At 39.1% G+C, this 17,845-nt stretch overlaps 1 protein-coding gene across 1 annotated transcript; it reads left to right on the top strand.

Moving 5' to 3' along the window:
- The first annotated feature begins 311 nt into the window (after positions 1–311).
- LOC140239408 (translocator protein-like) lies at positions 312–17,554 on the top strand. Its single transcript, XM_072319249.1, has 4 exons — positions 312–332; positions 2,150–2,379; positions 9,756–9,862; positions 12,486–17,554. The coding sequence occupies exons 2-4, from the start codon at positions 2,169–2,171 to the stop codon at positions 12,660–12,662; spliced, it is 495 nt and encodes a 164-aa protein (XP_072175350.1). The 5' UTR covers positions 312–332; positions 2,150–2,168; the 3' UTR covers positions 12,663–17,554.
- Positions 17,555–17,845: the final 291 nt, after the last annotated feature.

Raw genomic sequence — 17,845 nt, 5'->3', positions numbered from 1 at the left:
GCATATCCTTTGCTAATGCACTGTTCCTGCTGAAAGTACAGCTTGGTTTGATTTCATTATAATTGTGTTTTGTTAAATCGTGAATTCTGTAATACATATGATTCGATTTATTATGAAATTGTATTGAATATGGAATCAATGAAAGATTATGGAAAAAAAAAATCACCCCCTCTCCCTCCCCCCCCCCCCCTCCCAAAACCCTTCCCCTCCCACCATGCAGTATTAAATCGATACAGTGCGATTGCATCATCACCGATATCCTTGTGATCGTACGCTCTTTGCTTGTGATCGATCGCATCACTTGCGTAAATCCGAAATCTCTCTCCCGACTGGTAAGTACACTAACGTTACGCTCTGAACAACAAACTTTGCAGCCCGTACCTACTTTCATATCATTAAAACTTTGCCTAAAACTGTCCTGTTTGTTGTCGTGACGGCACTTACGCATTGTCATTTGTAAAAGATTCTATGAAAATGTTATGCCAGGAATTTGCACTTGTAGACGTGCAGGAGAGTCTTGCATAGGTCTATTCGTAGTCCCGTCAACGCAATTCGATGTGGGGTGTGCCTTGGCTAGATAATGTTGCAAGAATTTGAGCCCATTGGCATTGCACTGCCACTGGCACTGCTTGTAGCCTTGCCGTGCGTTTCTCTCTTGAACCTTGAACTTTTTTTTTTTTGTTTTTTTGATGAGATAATCCCGCTTCTCTTTCCGAACTAAACTGGGATGTTAAAGTTTGTCATTCCCGTAAGGACTGCGGGTAAGTATAAAGTATGAGGCTACAAATTGTATCCATGCAATTTAATTTAGGGGGCCTACGGATTCTATACATGTGATGTAACGTTAAATAAATTATGTAGGTCTAACTAACATGTAGTTAAGGCATTTGCATGAGTCAAGGGCTTATTTTCAAGGCTCAACTGTCGTGTAGAATGATTTATTCTTCTAAACTTTAATAATTAGTACAATAGGGGTTCTAGTAGCCCCCTTTTTTTATTTGTTAGAACTTAGAAATTTGTGCTAACGTAATTCTAAATTGGCTCAGGATCTCTAACAGTTAGATCTAGAAGGTGTATGGAAAAAAAATGCATTTAAAGCTGCTTTTAGGTATTTTTTATTGACATGTCACATAGTAGGTGTTAATTATAAATTCATTTATTTATTTATTTTTATTTTTTATTTTTATTTTATTTTTTTATTTATTTATTTATTTATTTATTTATTTATTTATTTATTTTATTTATTTATTTTTTTTTTGGGGGGGGGGTCTGAATTCAGTCACTACAGACTCTAGATTTTGAAATGATGATAGAAACGCTAGGCCTACTCCCGTAGCTCCCTTCTGTATGGATTGGACAATAAGATTGCCGCCTCTCAACTTGGGGAGAACAGTCTCCCACTTTGAACAGCTGTGTTCAGGGGTGAACCTGCCTGTCTTTGACAACAAAATGGGATAAGGTCTACTTCTGTATGTGCCATGTTTCTATTTTGCTTGGAGCTCTGTGCATTTTTTTATGTTGCAGGATTTTTTTGGCCATGCCAAACCATGATAAATGCCTCTTTAATCTATTTTGCATTTATTTACATGTAGGAGAAGGTAGAAATTACCAATAAAGTAGCATTACAATTTTTGGTAATTGGTCATATGACATCAGTCTTTATATTCGACATACCAACAATGGCTGACTCAAAGTCACAAGGTTTGCTCTATCTTAGCCATCATAGACCTGTACCGTACAATATTATTATCAAATTGCCTTTGTGTAAAAATCCATCAGGTCTCAAAGTCATGAGTTAATGCTTATCTAAAGATTGATAAAGTACTAGGTGATTCACTCAGATGATAGATACTTACTTTTGCCATCAGAAATTTTGACTGACTATAAGCTAGTGTTGTGGAGTTCAGTGTAAAATAGTGACCCTGTATCATCTGGCAAAGCATACTTTTGCGAGAAATAAACTTGTTTTTAGTACACTGTATATCAATGGATATGTGTGATATGTTTGTTCACAGTAGATGTATCAAGTGTTCATTAATTTGTAGCATGCAGAGACACTTGGAGTTTTTCTCACAATTTCTGAACTGCAAGCATAATGCAACTTGGTACAATGATTCATTCCCTTCTCTCTCCCCTCTCCCATCTGCAGTAAACCAAACTTCGGCACCATGTCTGACTACCTGAAGATAGCTGCAGCTGTGGTGCTTCCCAACCTTGGGGGCTTTGCCTCGGCCACGGTGATGAAGAAAGAACCCATGACGTGGTACGACACCCTCAAGAAACCCTGGTGGACTCCACCCAGGGCGGCCTTTGCCCCCGTCTGGACCACTCTCTATGCAACGATGGGATACAGCTCATACCTCGTTTGGAGAGATGGTGGTAAGGGATAAAGCAAACTTGCAAACTTGCAAACTTGCAAACAAACAAACAAACAAACAAACAAGCAAACACACACACAAACAAGTAATACAGTATATACCAAAAGAAACTTTGCGTTAAATTTACGTGTAACGCAAGCGCCGATCGGTACTGCGTTAATCTTTCTGCGTTACAAAATTAACGATCACGGTGCGTGAATGATCGTTACAGATCGTTACAGATCGTTACTGTGCGTTACAGATCGTTACTGTGCGTTAATTTTTAGATCTTGCGTTAGCGGACTTGTCATGTGGACTGGCAAGAAATCTCGGAAATTGCGAGACTCGGAGATGCCTCGGTTAAGTAACTGTCGTTCGTAATATTTACTACGGACAATTTCCTGCCGGCGGAAGGCATTTAAATAGCGATATCAAATACCGAAAAGATTTTGTAGTTGAGCAGAACTCCCCTGGCAATGTCGTATTTTCATGGTAGTCAAATTTGTACTCATGGGCGCAGTCAATGGAATCGGGCAAGCAAAAATTTCGAAGCCACATTTTTCCAACATATTCCATCGAACATTGAATCCATGTCAAATCACGCATACGCAAGCCTAAAACTAACGCCGACTGTCTAACGTTAGCGATGTCACGATTTCAACAACGGTCAGACACTTACTCAATTCAGGAAGGTGCAAAAGTCCATTTAAATTCCAATACACAACGTGTGTCTCGCCGAATAACTGGTGGTGGTGTGTGGTGACAAAGCCGAGTATTTCGGCAGTAAAAGTAGCTGCAGCAGAAGAAAATGTCTACCACTTTCTGCTCGCATTATTACACTGCCAGCAGGTGAGTCAAGTGGTGACAAGATAGGCACGCTTCACATGAAAGTTTACCCAGAAACATGAAAAATCCCACGATGCCAAGGTGCCAGAGTGGGGAATGGGGAGGGGTGGAGAGTGAGGGAGACCAATCAACAGAAGAAACCGCGCGTACTGGCGCATTCTCGGAGGTCATGAACAGTCTGGGGTCTTGGAGATGAACAGAGAAGGAATGTTTAATTAAAGATAGCTCAAGTTGAAGACCCAGGATTACAAACGTTGATTCTTTTTCCCCCCTTTCATTTAACATGCCTTCACGTTTAGAAATGGTTGCACTCCTTAAAAAAAAAAAAAAAAACTCTCCTGCGATTTTTAAAACGTCAAACTTACCATGAAAGTGTTACTACGTGTAATACAATAGTTAATACTATACCTATTGCTTTAATCATACAATGTATCTGTATAACACAAATTTGACTACCAATGACAATAAAAGATACTTGTATTTGTTTTGTGCGGAGATTTTTTTGTCTTTATCCCGACTAGTTCCTATGAAATTTCTAATGTTTTTACGGCAGCATCAACAGCCTAAAATAAATTACTGAGAGATTTATAGATTATGAAATTTTTGGCAACCATCCATTTGAACGTCAGGCATGAAAAGCTCCTGATATTCAGCAAAAACAACTCAACAGATCAGAGACAAAGTTCCTTCAAATTTTTGAGAAGTAGCACGCAGATTTGCTGGGCGTGGTAGGGTCCATGCTTTGAGCAGGGAGGTGTGAGAGGTCTCTCTCACACCTCCCTGCTTTGAGATCGTCACAGTCGTGTTGTCACCAGGGAGGTGGAGTGTCTCTCTTCCACCTCCCTGTTGTCACGAAGTATCGGGAAGTTCTCACAAACTCCAGGATCACCCCTCCCTGCCAACTCCATGTTGCTCCCAGGGAGGCGGGAAGAGTCTCTTCCCACCTCCCTGTTGCTCCCCAACGTGCATTGTGAATGCGTGGCGTTTCTTGTCACCGTCTGTACCCGAGGCTGCTTTGTATTTGTCTTGGAATATTGATTCTTCTTGTCATGACATGAGTGTAGTAATCGTTTTGCATGGCTATGTAAAAAATTGTGATACAACGTGTACTCAACTCGTCTTTGTGATTTTTTTCTTCAGTCCAAAAGGAAGACAAAATAGTATCATGACGTTTGCAATTGTTCGAAAGGTCTGCTTTTGATAACTCACAGACTAATCACCCTTGTTTTCCCGCTCCCAGGCCCTCCAATTTTATTGAGCAATCCGCGCGCGCAAATTCCTTTGCCATGTGGTTTTGCCAGCCAGCTGTCGGAATGTGCTTTGAAGTTACATTTCAGCCTGGCCTGGCTGGCATGAATGGGTGTCGAGTTTCAATCACTACCTACTGTTGTTTTATTCTTGTATTTGAACATGTCGTTTCACCTGACAACACACTGAGATCGGGAAGGTGTAGGGCTAGGGAAGAGGTTTTTGTTGTGTGTTGCAACCTAATCCGGGCAATTAACCCCAGAGGGCAATTACCCCCCCCCCCCCCTCCCCGCTAAATACTGGTTAATGGTAAGGTTAGAGTAAAGATTAGGGTTAGGTTTAGGGTGAAGAGTTTGGGTTATGGTTAGGATTAGGGCCGGGGGAAGGGTCCGGGGTAATTGCCCAGGAAGAAAAGAGGGACGCGCTTTTGTTCTTGGTCAAATCGATTTTCCTAGGTGATGCTGTGGAGCTAGAAAGGAACAAAAAAAGCAATTATGATGTCTGGCGTACTTCCGGGACGTCTTATTTTTCTTGCACTCTGAAATTTCCTATTGTTTGGCGTTATCAATGTCGTTAATTGTTGTATAGTTACCCTCTTTCGCATTATAAACCTAAAGTCCATAGACCATTCATACGCATTAAGATCACACTTGAAAAGCTATACTGGTGTATAGTTTGAACACGGCAAAATTAAATAACGAATATCCCGCAGATTTTCCAAAATTATGCGTCATGTGGGTACATTCATTTTCTTTTCTTTTTTTTTTTCATTTGTCTTCTTGTCGATGTGGGGGGTAGATTCAGGATATACTTTTCCTTTTCCCCTTTCGGCCCGGTAAGATTACTTCTGGTGCTGACATTCTTTCTGCTCGTCTTCCGATTATACTGTTGTTGTAAATAAATGCGCATGGAGTCCCAGCTGTATCGCAAAAAAAAAAAAGAAGAAAAAAAAAAAAGAAAAAAAGAGCTATCTAAAGTTGACCTTCAAATACGAGTAAAATCTGAATCAATTTAATGGTACGGGTTCACGGTTTCAATCCCCTCGAAGCCCGATATTTGCATTTCAGCAAGACACTTTATCCACAAAAGGCCAGGGCTCCACACTAACTTTTATTTTGGTGGCCCGATCGGGCCACCAAAATGATTGATTTTTATTTTGTGGTGGCCCGAAAAGAAAAACAAACAAGCAAAACTACCGGTCCTACTAAACAGAAAAATAAATATCAAGTATTACTGAAGTGATACAGGTACCCACGTCTAAAATAAATGAATAGAAAATTTAGTCATCTTAAACCGTTATTCTGAGTGCTAACGATTTCGCAAATAGGCTTATAGATTATCATAAAAGTTGATGCCTATTAAAGTGGTCAAAATTTACGTTTGAAATGAGAAAGTGGGAGCATTTGCAGACATTGTAAACATCCGACATTTGTTTTAGCATCGTAAAGAGCCAAAAATTACCGTTATTTATTTCTGATGGAAATTCAAGCAATCATCCAACATTTACAAGTATTTTAACACCTTCCGGAGCCGAATGTTACCGTTAATCATTTTCAAATGTAAAAAAAAAAAGCAACCGACATTCATTCTAGCATCTTACGGACCTGAATATCATCCTTATTCATTTCCGAACGTGAAAGCAAACATCCGCTCTTTATTTTATCATCTATGAGCCGATTGATACCGTTAATCATTTCCAAACGTACAAGCAACAATCTGTTACTTATTTTAGCATCGTACGGAGCAGAATATTACCGTTATTCATCTCCAAATTCAAAAGCAAACACCCGACATTTATTTTATGATCGAAAGAGCCGAATGTCACTGCTGTCCACTTTCGAAAGTGAAATGAATCATCTGACATATTTCAGCATCGTAACGGAGCCGAATGTAATATTGTTTTTCACATTCAAACGTCAAAGCAGACATCCGACATTTACTTTAACATCAAACGCAACTGAATGTTATTGTTATTCATTTCGAAATGTTAAAAAATAGCAAATGTCTGATATTTATTTTAGCATCTTAATTATGGAGCAGAATTTTACTGCTTTTCACTTCCGAACGTTCAAGTAATCATCTGACATTTATTTTGGCATCTTCCGAAGCCGAATTTTATTGAGCACTATTTACTTTCGAACGTAATTCTAAGCGAACATTCGGCATTTCATCGTCGTACGGAGCTGAATATCATTGTTATTCATTTCCGAACGTCAAAGGGATCATTCGACATATATATTTTAGTATCTTCCGGGGCTGAATGTTAAATTGCCATTTACTTTCGAACGTAAAAGCGAACATCCAGCAATTATTTCATCATCGTACTGAGTTGAATTCTATTGTTATTCATTTCCGAATGCCAAAGCAAACATTCAACATTTATTTTAGCATCTTCCGGAGCTGATTGTTATTGCTATTTACTTTCGAACATAAAAGTAAACATCAGACATTTATTTATCATCGGACGGAGTTGAATACTATTGTTATTCATTTCCGAACGTCAAAGCAAACATTAACTTCACCATGAAACGCAGTTAAATGTTACTGTTATTCATTTCGAAATTTGAAAGCAAACACCCGACAGTTATTTAGCATCGTATGGAGCAAAATATTACTGTTATTCACTTCCGAACGTAAAAACAATCATCTGACATTTATTTCAGCATCTTCTGGAGCCGAATGTTGTTGCTATTCACTTTCGAAAGTAAAAGCAAATATCCAACATTTATATCATCGTTGTACGAAGTTGATTATTATTGTTATTCATTTCCGAACGCCAAAGGGATAATTCGACATTTACTTTAGCATCTTCCGGAGCTGAATATTATTGTTATTTACTTTCGAACGTAACAGTAAATTTCCGGTATTTATTTCATCATCGTGCGGAGTTGAATATCATTATCATTTATATTCGACCGTCAAAGCAAACATTCGACATTTATTTCAGCATCTTCCGGAGCCGTATTTTATCCTTATTCATTTCCGAACGCAAAATCAAATATCTAACATTAATTTCAGCACCGTACGGAGCTGAATCTTACCATTATTCATTTCCAAAAGTATAAGCAAACATCCGACATTTATTTTTGTATAATACGGAGTCGAATATTACCGTTATTCATTTCCAAAATTACGAGCAAACATCTGACATTTATTCTAGCAGCTTACGGAGCCGATAGTTACCGCTGTTCATTTTCAAAACTAAAGGCAAACATCCGGCTTTTTTGGTGGCCCGGCGTGCGTTTTTGGTGACGCCGGTCGCAAATTAACAATTCGCGAAATCGTGATTCGATTCGCGAAAAGACTCCGCTATAAAATCGCTACACTCGGCGGGGGCTACGTCATCCTTTCACCAGGTCTCGTTACAAAACCAAAATCTCGCGTGAGTTCTTGCGTTACCTATCGTTAATTCTAACGAAACATCGTTAATTTGCGTGAGGGATCGTTACTCATCGTTACTCATCGTTACTCATCGTTACTACAAACGTTAATTTTCCCGATCGTTACTTTGCGTTACTAACGATTCAGGTGAAAGCGCTTGCGTTAATGAAACGTTACTGTTGATTAACGCAAAGTTTATTTTGGTATATACTGTAGACTGGTGCATTTCACACCTAGACTTCACGTAATCAAAACCCATGGACATCTGATGTTTGAAGTGTGCGAAATATATGTGACCCGCTACAACAAAGGGATCCTAAAGTCGCTGACGGCTGAGCCAAGAAAATCGACTTTGAAGTCACATCATCAGAATTGGTCAAAACAATCTTATTTCTGTTTTGGGCATAATTTTGTAGTCTAAAGTTTTGTCTATCATCTGCCGAAATTTCGAAGCTAAATGATTAAAGGAAAGGCAAGAAATCAGCGTTATTCTGGGCCATGATTTTCCGACTTTCAACGTAACAGAAACGTGTCCGAAGATTTGGATATAGCGCCGCAGCTAGACTCTGCCCCTAGCAACGAGGGAGTGATCTTATTGGTCAGTGCGTGGCATCCTGGTTACTGATTGGTCGTGCGTAGACCGCTGGTGCTAAGCTTGAATGAACATCGCGGTGGTCGCTAGGAGCATGCCTTCTATTGTCAAGCACATTCACAGTGCCATTATGTTTTATTTCCTGGATAAACAGTGCATTATTCATTAATATATTACTTGGCATAATTACATAAGTTAGTTACATTAATACAGTTAATGTCAAAGTTCACACACCTTGTTCAATTTTGCACATTTTGAAGTAATGCTAGAATAAGAGGGAAAATCATAGCAAAGCAAACAAAGGCAGAGATGAGGAAATTAATCATGGTACTGAGTCTGCTATTAATCTGTTTATTTTATTGTACATGCATAGAGTGTGCTCATGTGTCTCATAGGTTTTCAGTGGTACATGAATATGGCACTTCAAATTAATGAACTCTTGAAAAAAAAACAACGATCTGAACAGCTGCAGCATTCACAAAGGAGTCAAAGCAAGAGAGTAGGCACAGGGCAAAAGACCCAGTATCATGGGGAGATTGAGCTCCATTTGCTGCCCATCAATGCACATTTATGAACCACAAATAGTGCCAGTCAGCCATGTGTCAGCGCAGGTGTTTATCAAAGCATATTTCCATTGGTAGCTGTCCACTCGTGCCAAGATTTTTCAGCTGTGTGTTTTGTGCCATAGACATCAGTGATAGAACTGTACACAATTCTTCATGGGGATTCACAAAAAAAATTTCTTAGCAGGGTCAGCCTCCCCACTTCGAGGTATCCCCATACTACAGGGTCTTCAAAAAAAATAAACTTACCTTCTTCCTTCCCGATTTGTTCCTCCTATTGTCGTTTTGATTCCGTGTTCCATAGTCCACATCATTCACCGACTTTGTTTTTCTCCCTTGATTTTGTGAAACTTAACTTCTTTCTCCTGTCTCAATGATTTTCCAGCCTTCAACTTCTCCCTCTCCCCCTCCTTTCTGTTTCATCTTTCTCCTTCCAGCGATTTCTGAACACTTAACCTGATTTTCACTCTATGCTCCCTTACGTCTCTTTTTGTCCCCTTTTCTTCTGTCTCCACTAGTGCAACTTCAACTGCCAACTCTCTGCTGCCCCCAACTTGTCTCTGTGTCTTCTGTACACTCACCCTCTGTCGCTTCCCTTCTCAACTCCCCTTTTTCTTAGCTCTTCTTCTGCCAAGCAACAGTCCCAGTTAGGACCACACATGGTGTTACTGCAAACCTTTATTTTTCCCCTTAAAAAGTCTTGATATGCAGTGTTGGATGTGATACGCTCTTACCATGTACACCATCACCTCTCTCCCTACCCCCTAGGTGGCTTTCAAGGAGATGCCTTGGTACCTCTCTGTGCGTATGGGGCTTCCCTGGCACTCAACTGGGTCTGGAGTCCAGTCTTCTTTGGCATGAAGAAAATGGGCTTGGTAAGTAGGCCTAATCACTATGTGATGGAGTGCCTTGTGAAACCATTCTAATTAGGTCATGTTGCATCTTCATATTAACACCTATATTTCTCATTTGTTATCTTGCTAAGAGCCCAGAAGTGAGTTTCTCAATATACCTCCCCCCCCCCCCCCCCCCCCCGAATTATCCTTCAAATTCTATGCATATCTTTGCAACCAAGTGTATTCTTGGCAACCAGGCAATGAGCCTGAAACTAGCCTGGCATAGCAGTAACCAGTGCTGGCATAGAGACTGTGTAATAGGAACAGGTGAATTGAATGCATGTGTATCTTTGTTCAGTCTAAGGGGAAAAGAGTTTGGCCAATAGCAGAGTAATCTATATTCTGGATTGAAAAAAAGAAAGAAAAAAGAACAGAATATCCATCCTGAAAGTGCATCAAACATGTGTCAAACCATAACATAACCAACCCAGATAAACTTGACAAAAAAACCAAGAGTCCAGATGAAAACACCCTAGCTGAATGAATTTCCCCAGACCATCATTACTCATTGGGGACCATCTGATTTTGCTGTAACACATGTTTCCTATGGACACCTGCTTGAAGTATACTCTGCCCCCCCACGGAAAAAAGCAGTAACTGACATTTTTATGAATGTTTACTTTTTTGCAAAAATGAATAGTTTACCCAATGCTCTCCAATGTTAATAGGTCAGTTTTGCAAAAAGAAAAATGAAAGTGACCAAAAATACAATTTTTCACTTTTGCAAAAAGCAGTAACTGCATCCAGTTGATTCAACTTTGCAAGTTTCCCCACGGAAAAAAGCAGTAACTAACAAAGCCCACGGAAGAAAGCAGTAACTAACAATTTAGTCTTTATTATTCAGACTCTGTATAGTCCTTCCTGTATATATTTTCCCTAATACCATTTATTTTTTCTACTAATTTTTTTTTTTAAACAATGTAAACAGCAGTTTCTCCCATAATTTAGGAGAGTAGATATAAAAAGATTGTTTCACCAGTAACTTGACTCTGCCCGCAGGGAATCATATGACAAGTTGTAGAAAAAGCTTCTTTCTGGAGACTAGCAAACCTGGCAGACTCAGCGCGCTCAGAGTGCAGAATACGCGTGCAGCAGCTGCATGCGCATAAATTCTGCAGCATCACAGTATAACTAGCTAAACACTGCATCACATCACAGTCATCACTTGCATGCACAGTATTGCAGGTCTGGTACAGTCTGAGTGATCATGCCAGTGCTAACCATAATGTCACACAGTTTCTGCGGTCCAGGCATGCCTGTAAATCTATCATGAATTGCAGAGGAAAAGTCATGGTAGCCATGGCTTTGGCCAGAACCAGAAAATCTAGGTGAGCTGAAACTATATTGAAGGGAGATGAGCACTAGTATTAATGCACTAACGTTAGTCTAATGTTAGATGTAGGCCCTAAAGTTTAAAATAGGTCTACCACTGACCAGATCTAAAGTTACAGAGTAGATCTAGATTCTAATCTATTGTTAACTGTTTAGTGTTAGACAAAATGTCAGTAGGCCTAATCTAACGTAATAGATCTAGGTCTAGCACTAACATTGGGCATAGATCTGTAGTCTAGCTTAAGTGTAACGTCAGAGTTCGACTAGGATCTAAGACGAAGAGACTTGACTTATTGTCTAGTCCAGGGTCATGTGTCAGGGGCCAGGCCGGGCACTCCAAAGTTCAATTAGGGTACATAGGTGTCTACCTTATTTTTACACAGAATGCCATTCAATCTACAAGACCTAGTCTAGGTCTAGCGATAGGTCCTAGATCTTATAGATCTAGACTAACCAGAAAGTAGAAGAACTTTATAACCTGGTGGTGGTAACAATTCTCCTCCTATGGTCATGTGACGTGTGCAGTTACTGCTTTTTTCCATGGGGAAAACAGCAGACTCCTGGCCGTCTGCAGTTACTGCTTTTTTCCGTGGGGAAACTACCCAGAATCAAGGGTGAGCCACCGCAGTAACTGCATTTTCCTAAATAACATTTAAAAAATAACGGAAACATAATTTTTTCCTAGGTATTGTTAGACAACTAGGTATGGTGCATAATCATACCACAAAATTATTTTTGAATGTTTCTGTGTTTTTAAAGAATCTGCAAAAAACACAAAATCGCATTTATCTCAGCTCAGCAGCTATGCAGTTACTGCTTTCTTCCGTGGGGGGGCAGTACTGGGGACTAATCATGAATGGGTTGAGCAGAATTCTGCGAGGTACCTACTATTCCATTGTACAATTCTACTCTGAATTTTTGATCCAGTCTGTAACTAGGGCATCGGTCTGGGCTATTCTTCGTTTGGATGAACATTTCTAATGATAGTGCCATCACACCACATAGTGTATGTGTAGTGTGTGGTCTACATTGTATGTTCAATTCCACTGGAGTTACCAATACACTGTGTAGGTTGTGTGAGTGTATGTAAATGTGTGTTTGTTGGGGGGAGTAGAGGTGGTTGCTATCACTCTTAGAAATAGACAAGAGCTCTGTCCAATTAGTCATAAACGTCTGTGGTAAGCATCATTCACCTTCAAAGGAAGCATTGAATTGCCACTAGGGTGCTGATTCATCCCTGAAACCCCCTCTTCCCTTCTTCATTTTTCAGTCTGTCGCCATCATCATCGCCTATGGTGGCGTTACCGGGGTGACAACGTACCTCTTCCACCCGATCAATCGCACCGCCTCCATGCTCCTCTTCCCCCTTCTCGGCTGGATCTCCCTGGCATCCAGCGTCAACATCTACACCTGGCTGTACAACCGCGAAGCAGCCAAGGCAGAGTGAGGTGTCTCCCAAGGCAGCCCATCTCTCCAAGTTTGTGGAGGACAATGTTTTCTTGATGATGTGATGACACTAATGTTACAGTTTGTTATTTTGAAGGTTCGTAAATCCCAAAATGAAATATGGTTCATTATTGCGAAGGTTTGTTATTCCAAAGGTTCATCAATCTTAAAGAGAAATAAGGTTTGTTATTCCAAAGGTGTATTAATCAGAAAGTGAAAAAAATGGTTCGTTGTTCTGAAGGTTCTTTAACCTGAAAGTGAAATCTGGTTTGAAATTCTGAGGTTTCATCTGTACACACCGTCTTTACATATTGACAAACCTTTCAGTTCCAGATTAACAAGCCTTTAGAATAAAGAACCTTATTTCATTTTCAGATTAGCAAACCTGTGTAATAGAGAACCTTATTTCATTTTTTGGTATTAACCAGCCTCCGGAGTAATGAACCATATTATTATAATTTTTGGACTTACAAACCTTTAGAATAATGCCATAAATGTTCAGATTTATGAATATCTATGTATATGAAATTTCTGTCTTTTGGAATGGCAAACTGTCATTTTTTGATTAATTGGACCGTGGGAATAACAAATGTCACCTGGTGATATCATGCGAGTCTCTGGAAAGTATGAGGTTTGTTTTTGGAACTCTGGCGAATGCTTTTCTCTCACTGAGAATGTAAACAATCTCCTCTTTATGTAACATAGACCTGTGTACTTAAGTTTAGTGCAGGTTTAGAATGGCCATCAAACTTAAATCAGCAGGGAAATAGCACTGATGCAATGTAAGCCCATTAGAAATGGGAAGAAAACCCACATCAATATAATTAATAGAGAAATCAAGAGTGTTTTCGACCTCATTCCCCTATAACCTGGGAAGACTTTTTCTTTTGAATTTTGTCATTGTCTTTACTGTGTAACCAGTTTTAATTGATAAGGTTTATACTGACTTGTATGAAAAGAGATTCCAGACACATAATGCTTGTATATGCCACTACCTGACAGCCATCTTTGACAATCACATGCCCCTGTGACCCGTAGATAAATAAACGAACAAAGATATGAAAAATTTAAAGATAAGATACCTTAGCTCTCAGCTGGGGATCTTTCAGCAGTTTTGTTTTGATGCAATTCATTAGTCAGCATTGAATCTAAAGAAACCAGTAATAGTGAAAACTGTGGAATAAGCTGGCACAAAGTGTGTAAGTTTGTGCTATTTGCTGTCCATCAATCAAATCATGTAATCTGTGAGTTTAGATAAAAGGGAGATGTACTGTCATATTTGCATTTGGCGAGGCATTCCATGCCAGTTAATTGTTAAACATATAAGCCAACAAGGTAGAGTGAGAACCAAGCTAAGAAAATTCTCAACCTTCTTCCAATCATTTGTAGTCCAAAATCCTTGTAGACTTTGTACAGGAGCCACCAGGGTACATGTGGGCAGTGTGTAAAATGGGTATCTCATTGGCTTGGGGACTATGTGGCGACCTGGTGACGACTTGAGTCTCACTGGTTGCTGAGTGGTCATGGAGATATCTCCGCTGTGTGCCGTTTCCTGGAGACTTGCCCTGGTCTCCAGGGAGTTGCCAGAGGCTCAAACATGTTAGATTTTTGGAGACTTTTCCAGTCTTCAGTTGGTCTCAAGGCATCTCTGCAATGTTTCCACAACATCGTACTGGCGGCCGAGTAATACAGACTGATTTTGTCTACAAGGTCTGTGATACATCTCCTTGACCTTGCAGAGATGTCTTCTCGACTGAGAAGACATCTCAGAGGCATAGTGGCGCCATCTCTGCGACTTCCTGGCAAATAAAGTTGTTGTCTAGGTTGAAGACATCTCGGATACTGCCTTGGAGTCACCTTCTTGGTGAGAGCGGAAGCTACTAGTATTTCTTGGTCTTTAAAGTCGAATGAGTTGTGGCGACTGATCAGTTGAAGCAGTCATGGCGAAGTCTCCTCCAATAAGATAGGTCCTCAAATAACCCAAGAAGAGATCTTATTAGAAGCACACTCATGTATTCATGACAGGGACTATACTGCCACATTGCAATTCTATGGTGTACAGTCATCTACCATTTGAATTTAACTCTGTACATACGTCAGGTCTTCCTTGTATAGCTCTGAACACTGCATTTATTCACAGTCACAACTATTTGACCAAATTTACCTACAGCATGTGACCATGTGCCATAATTGGTTGGACAGTTAACTAGGTACATTCGTTGTTCTGTTTGCATTATTTGTTGTTGCTATTTCTTTCTTCTTTTTTTTTTTGCTGGAAATTCGGTAGTATTGCATGGATGATGTGTTCACTAAATTCTCCTGCGAAGATCTGCAGTTCTTGTAGTGGATGATATTAATGGAGTATAACAAATTGATGATTTTTTTTTTTTTCTTTTCCATAGGCACTTCGTTTTTAACTTCACCATAGCAGTGTTACATTTGGTCACATGATGCTATCACTGGACAGGATTTCACGAATGAGGGGTATGATATGAATTTTCATCAAGAACATTCAAGTCTTTGATGACAGCTGATGTTTGTTGCACTTTCTGAGGCCCTCACATTGTAAGTCACCCCTTGTCCCTGGCATAACCACAAGCCTTGTCTCTGGAATAACCCCATAGCAGTTTAACAACACAAACCTGGCTCCCACAATCATTCGGTTAAGACCTGAAACTCTCATGATTTTGCACACAATAAGATACAATCTCTAAATTACTTCAATATGACTAAATGTAGTTAAGATGTAACAGCCAGTATATTTTTTTTTTCAAGGTGATTGTCTTTATCATGTTATTTCTTCCATTCCAGTCAAATTAAAATTGTGGTAAATTTGAAGTTGTAATCTTCAGTTGTAGACATAGACACAAGTTTTTCTAATATTGCTGTTCCAATATTTAGTGAGTACTATGGTCATTTTGCAAACATAAGTAGGCATACCGTTAATGCCATTGAATTGCCCATCTTTTGATCCCATTAGCCTTTTTTTTTTCTTTCAATTTTTGCAACAGAAATCTCATCTATGCATTTTAAAACCAAACTCATAAAAGTACTTGCAACGGGAAGAAATGTTTTATTTTGAACTCATGTACTGGCATAAAATAAGGAGAATGTATATGCCTCATATATAACTGAATGCGCAGTTTATTTATTCATTCTTGCCATGTTGTGTGTCCACAGCATACAGCTTTCACGGACAATACTTGCGATTATTATCCAAGATGTGCTTGTACTTGTATTTTAGATTCATCCGTGTTTGAGTAGCCTATTTAGACTACAGGTTACCAGTGCTTTTGAGCTGCTGATATCAAATGCCATGTCCAATGTACTGCCACACTACGTGATCGGTATTCCGTTCAAGATCTTATTGATATGGAAGAGCTGGACGCTTAGCGTTTATTCAAAACACAAAATATACACTGCACAAATACGTAGGACGAGACTGTAGAAATGGGAAGAAAGAAGCTGATAAAGGGATGGCAAAGTTTTGGTTGAGATGGGGCCTTAGGTTCCCATTTGTGTGTGTGTGTGTGTGTGTGTGTGTGTGTGTGTGAGAGAGAGAGAGAGATAATAAATGTAGGGCAATTTGTCAATCAGTTGCAATGAGAAACCTCTTATGGAATATGGAAGAGCATACAATTCATTAATGGATTAAACGTTTATTTGAGGAAAATGGTTTTGAAATGGCTGAGATATCCAAAAACCAAGAGATCCTTATAAAAGGTACAGTGTAGGACCCATCTTTTATTAGGACCACTTGTGTTTACTTTGCTTTTGGTTATCTTAGCCATCTCAAAACCGATTTTCATTCAATCAACTTTTAATTCCTCTTAGAATTGTGTGATCTTTCACATTTCATAAGTGGTTTCTAATTATCTGGCAAACACTTAAAACCTGAATCCCCATCACAACCAGAACCTTCCTTTACTAACTCACTCGTCAAGTTACTTTTCATAGAACGATGAAGAGAAAATATGAAGAAAAAAAAATCGGACAGAGAATATGGACGTTCAGCATTTTGAAATGTAGTTGTCACTGATTGTCATTTGTCTATAGATATCACATCTAATATTGAGTAGTGGGCAAGTGTCATGTCTCTTGTACGTGAATTTTTCATGTTTTCCATCGTTTGTTGTGATTCGGATTATACCTTCTGGAATCAAGATAAAGCATGCTAATATGTATTTGACTTGACAACAAGTTGGTGCGTGGAAAAAAAGAGATCAGAAAAAAATATATTAATGTATTGGAATCTTATGAGATTTTGCAAACAAAAATGCATGGATAGTTGTGTACAACTTGTCCCGAACTTGATTTCCTCCTTCGTGTGATCACTGTACTATGTTTCGTGCCCGATTTAAATCTTATTTTTTGTTTCTTAAACAAAGTTTCATTGATAAATGACACTGTTGATACTGCACCGTGTTAAGAATTCGTAATAACAGTTTTGATTCCTGTCACCAATTTGAAATGAAATCTTCACCGATTCGTGACTTATTTTTTTTTCAGCACTGTATCATGAAAGGAACTCAGTATTGGGGTTCTGATTCCTGTTCGACAGCTGCCAGCACAAACTTTGGTTGCACAATTCCTTTCACAAACAGATATTCAGTAATCAAATGTGGCATTTTCTCTAAGTTGCATGTGTTACCAATGCACAATGTTATGATGCACTTTGTGCTATAAATGTTGAATATCCGTTGTCTGTGCTTTAGCTTCACTTTGCTATACTATCTATCTGAAAAATATGGACGTATGACTTTAATTATGTCAGTACCTATGTAGATAAGATGAATTATATACGTAGTATGCCTCGTTGCAATTAGATCCTGAAATTAAGCACAGAAGAAAATTAAAGCTTTGTTTAGTACGTATATACATGTACCAACTGACCACCATTACGAGTGTTGGCTTATTTATTTTGACCGATATGCAAGTTCATTATGTACGTTGAACATTATGGTGATGATGATGATGGTGATGATGATGATGTTTATTACTATTATCATTTCCACATTCATTCATATGTGTGTCACTGAAACGATAGATCTGTCACATACTATTGCGCATTATGTACGTATCATGTTACAGAACAATTATAAAGTGTGTATGTGTGTATTCATGTGTGTGTGTTTGTGTGTGTATGTGTGTGAAATGCCCCCAAGCAAAAAACCAAACAAACAA

This window comes from Diadema setosum, chromosome 16 (genome assembly GCF_964275005.1).
Source record: "Diadema setosum chromosome 16, eeDiaSeto1, whole genome shotgun sequence".
NCBI classification, from domain to species: Eukaryota; Metazoa; Echinodermata; class Echinoidea; order Diadematoida; family Diadematidae; genus Diadema; species Diadema setosum.
Note: the sequence above shows the minus strand (reverse complement) of the source record. Positions and strands in the feature narration are given on the sequence as shown.

Excerpts from the sequence above, each read along its gene's own strand:
- LOC140239408 (XM_072319249.1), top strand. The coding sequence starts at position 2,169 with ATGTCTGACTACCTGAAGATAGCTGCAGCTGTGGTGCTTCCCAACCTT. Across the intron at positions 2,380-9,755 it reads CCTCGTTTGGAGAGATGGTG|GTGGCTTTCAAGGAGATGCC; the intron begins GTAAGGGATAAA and ends CCTACCCCCTAG. Across the intron at positions 9,863-12,485 it reads GCATGAAGAAAATGGGCTTG|TCTGTCGCCATCATCATCGC; the intron begins GTAAGTAGGCCT and ends TTCATTTTTCAG.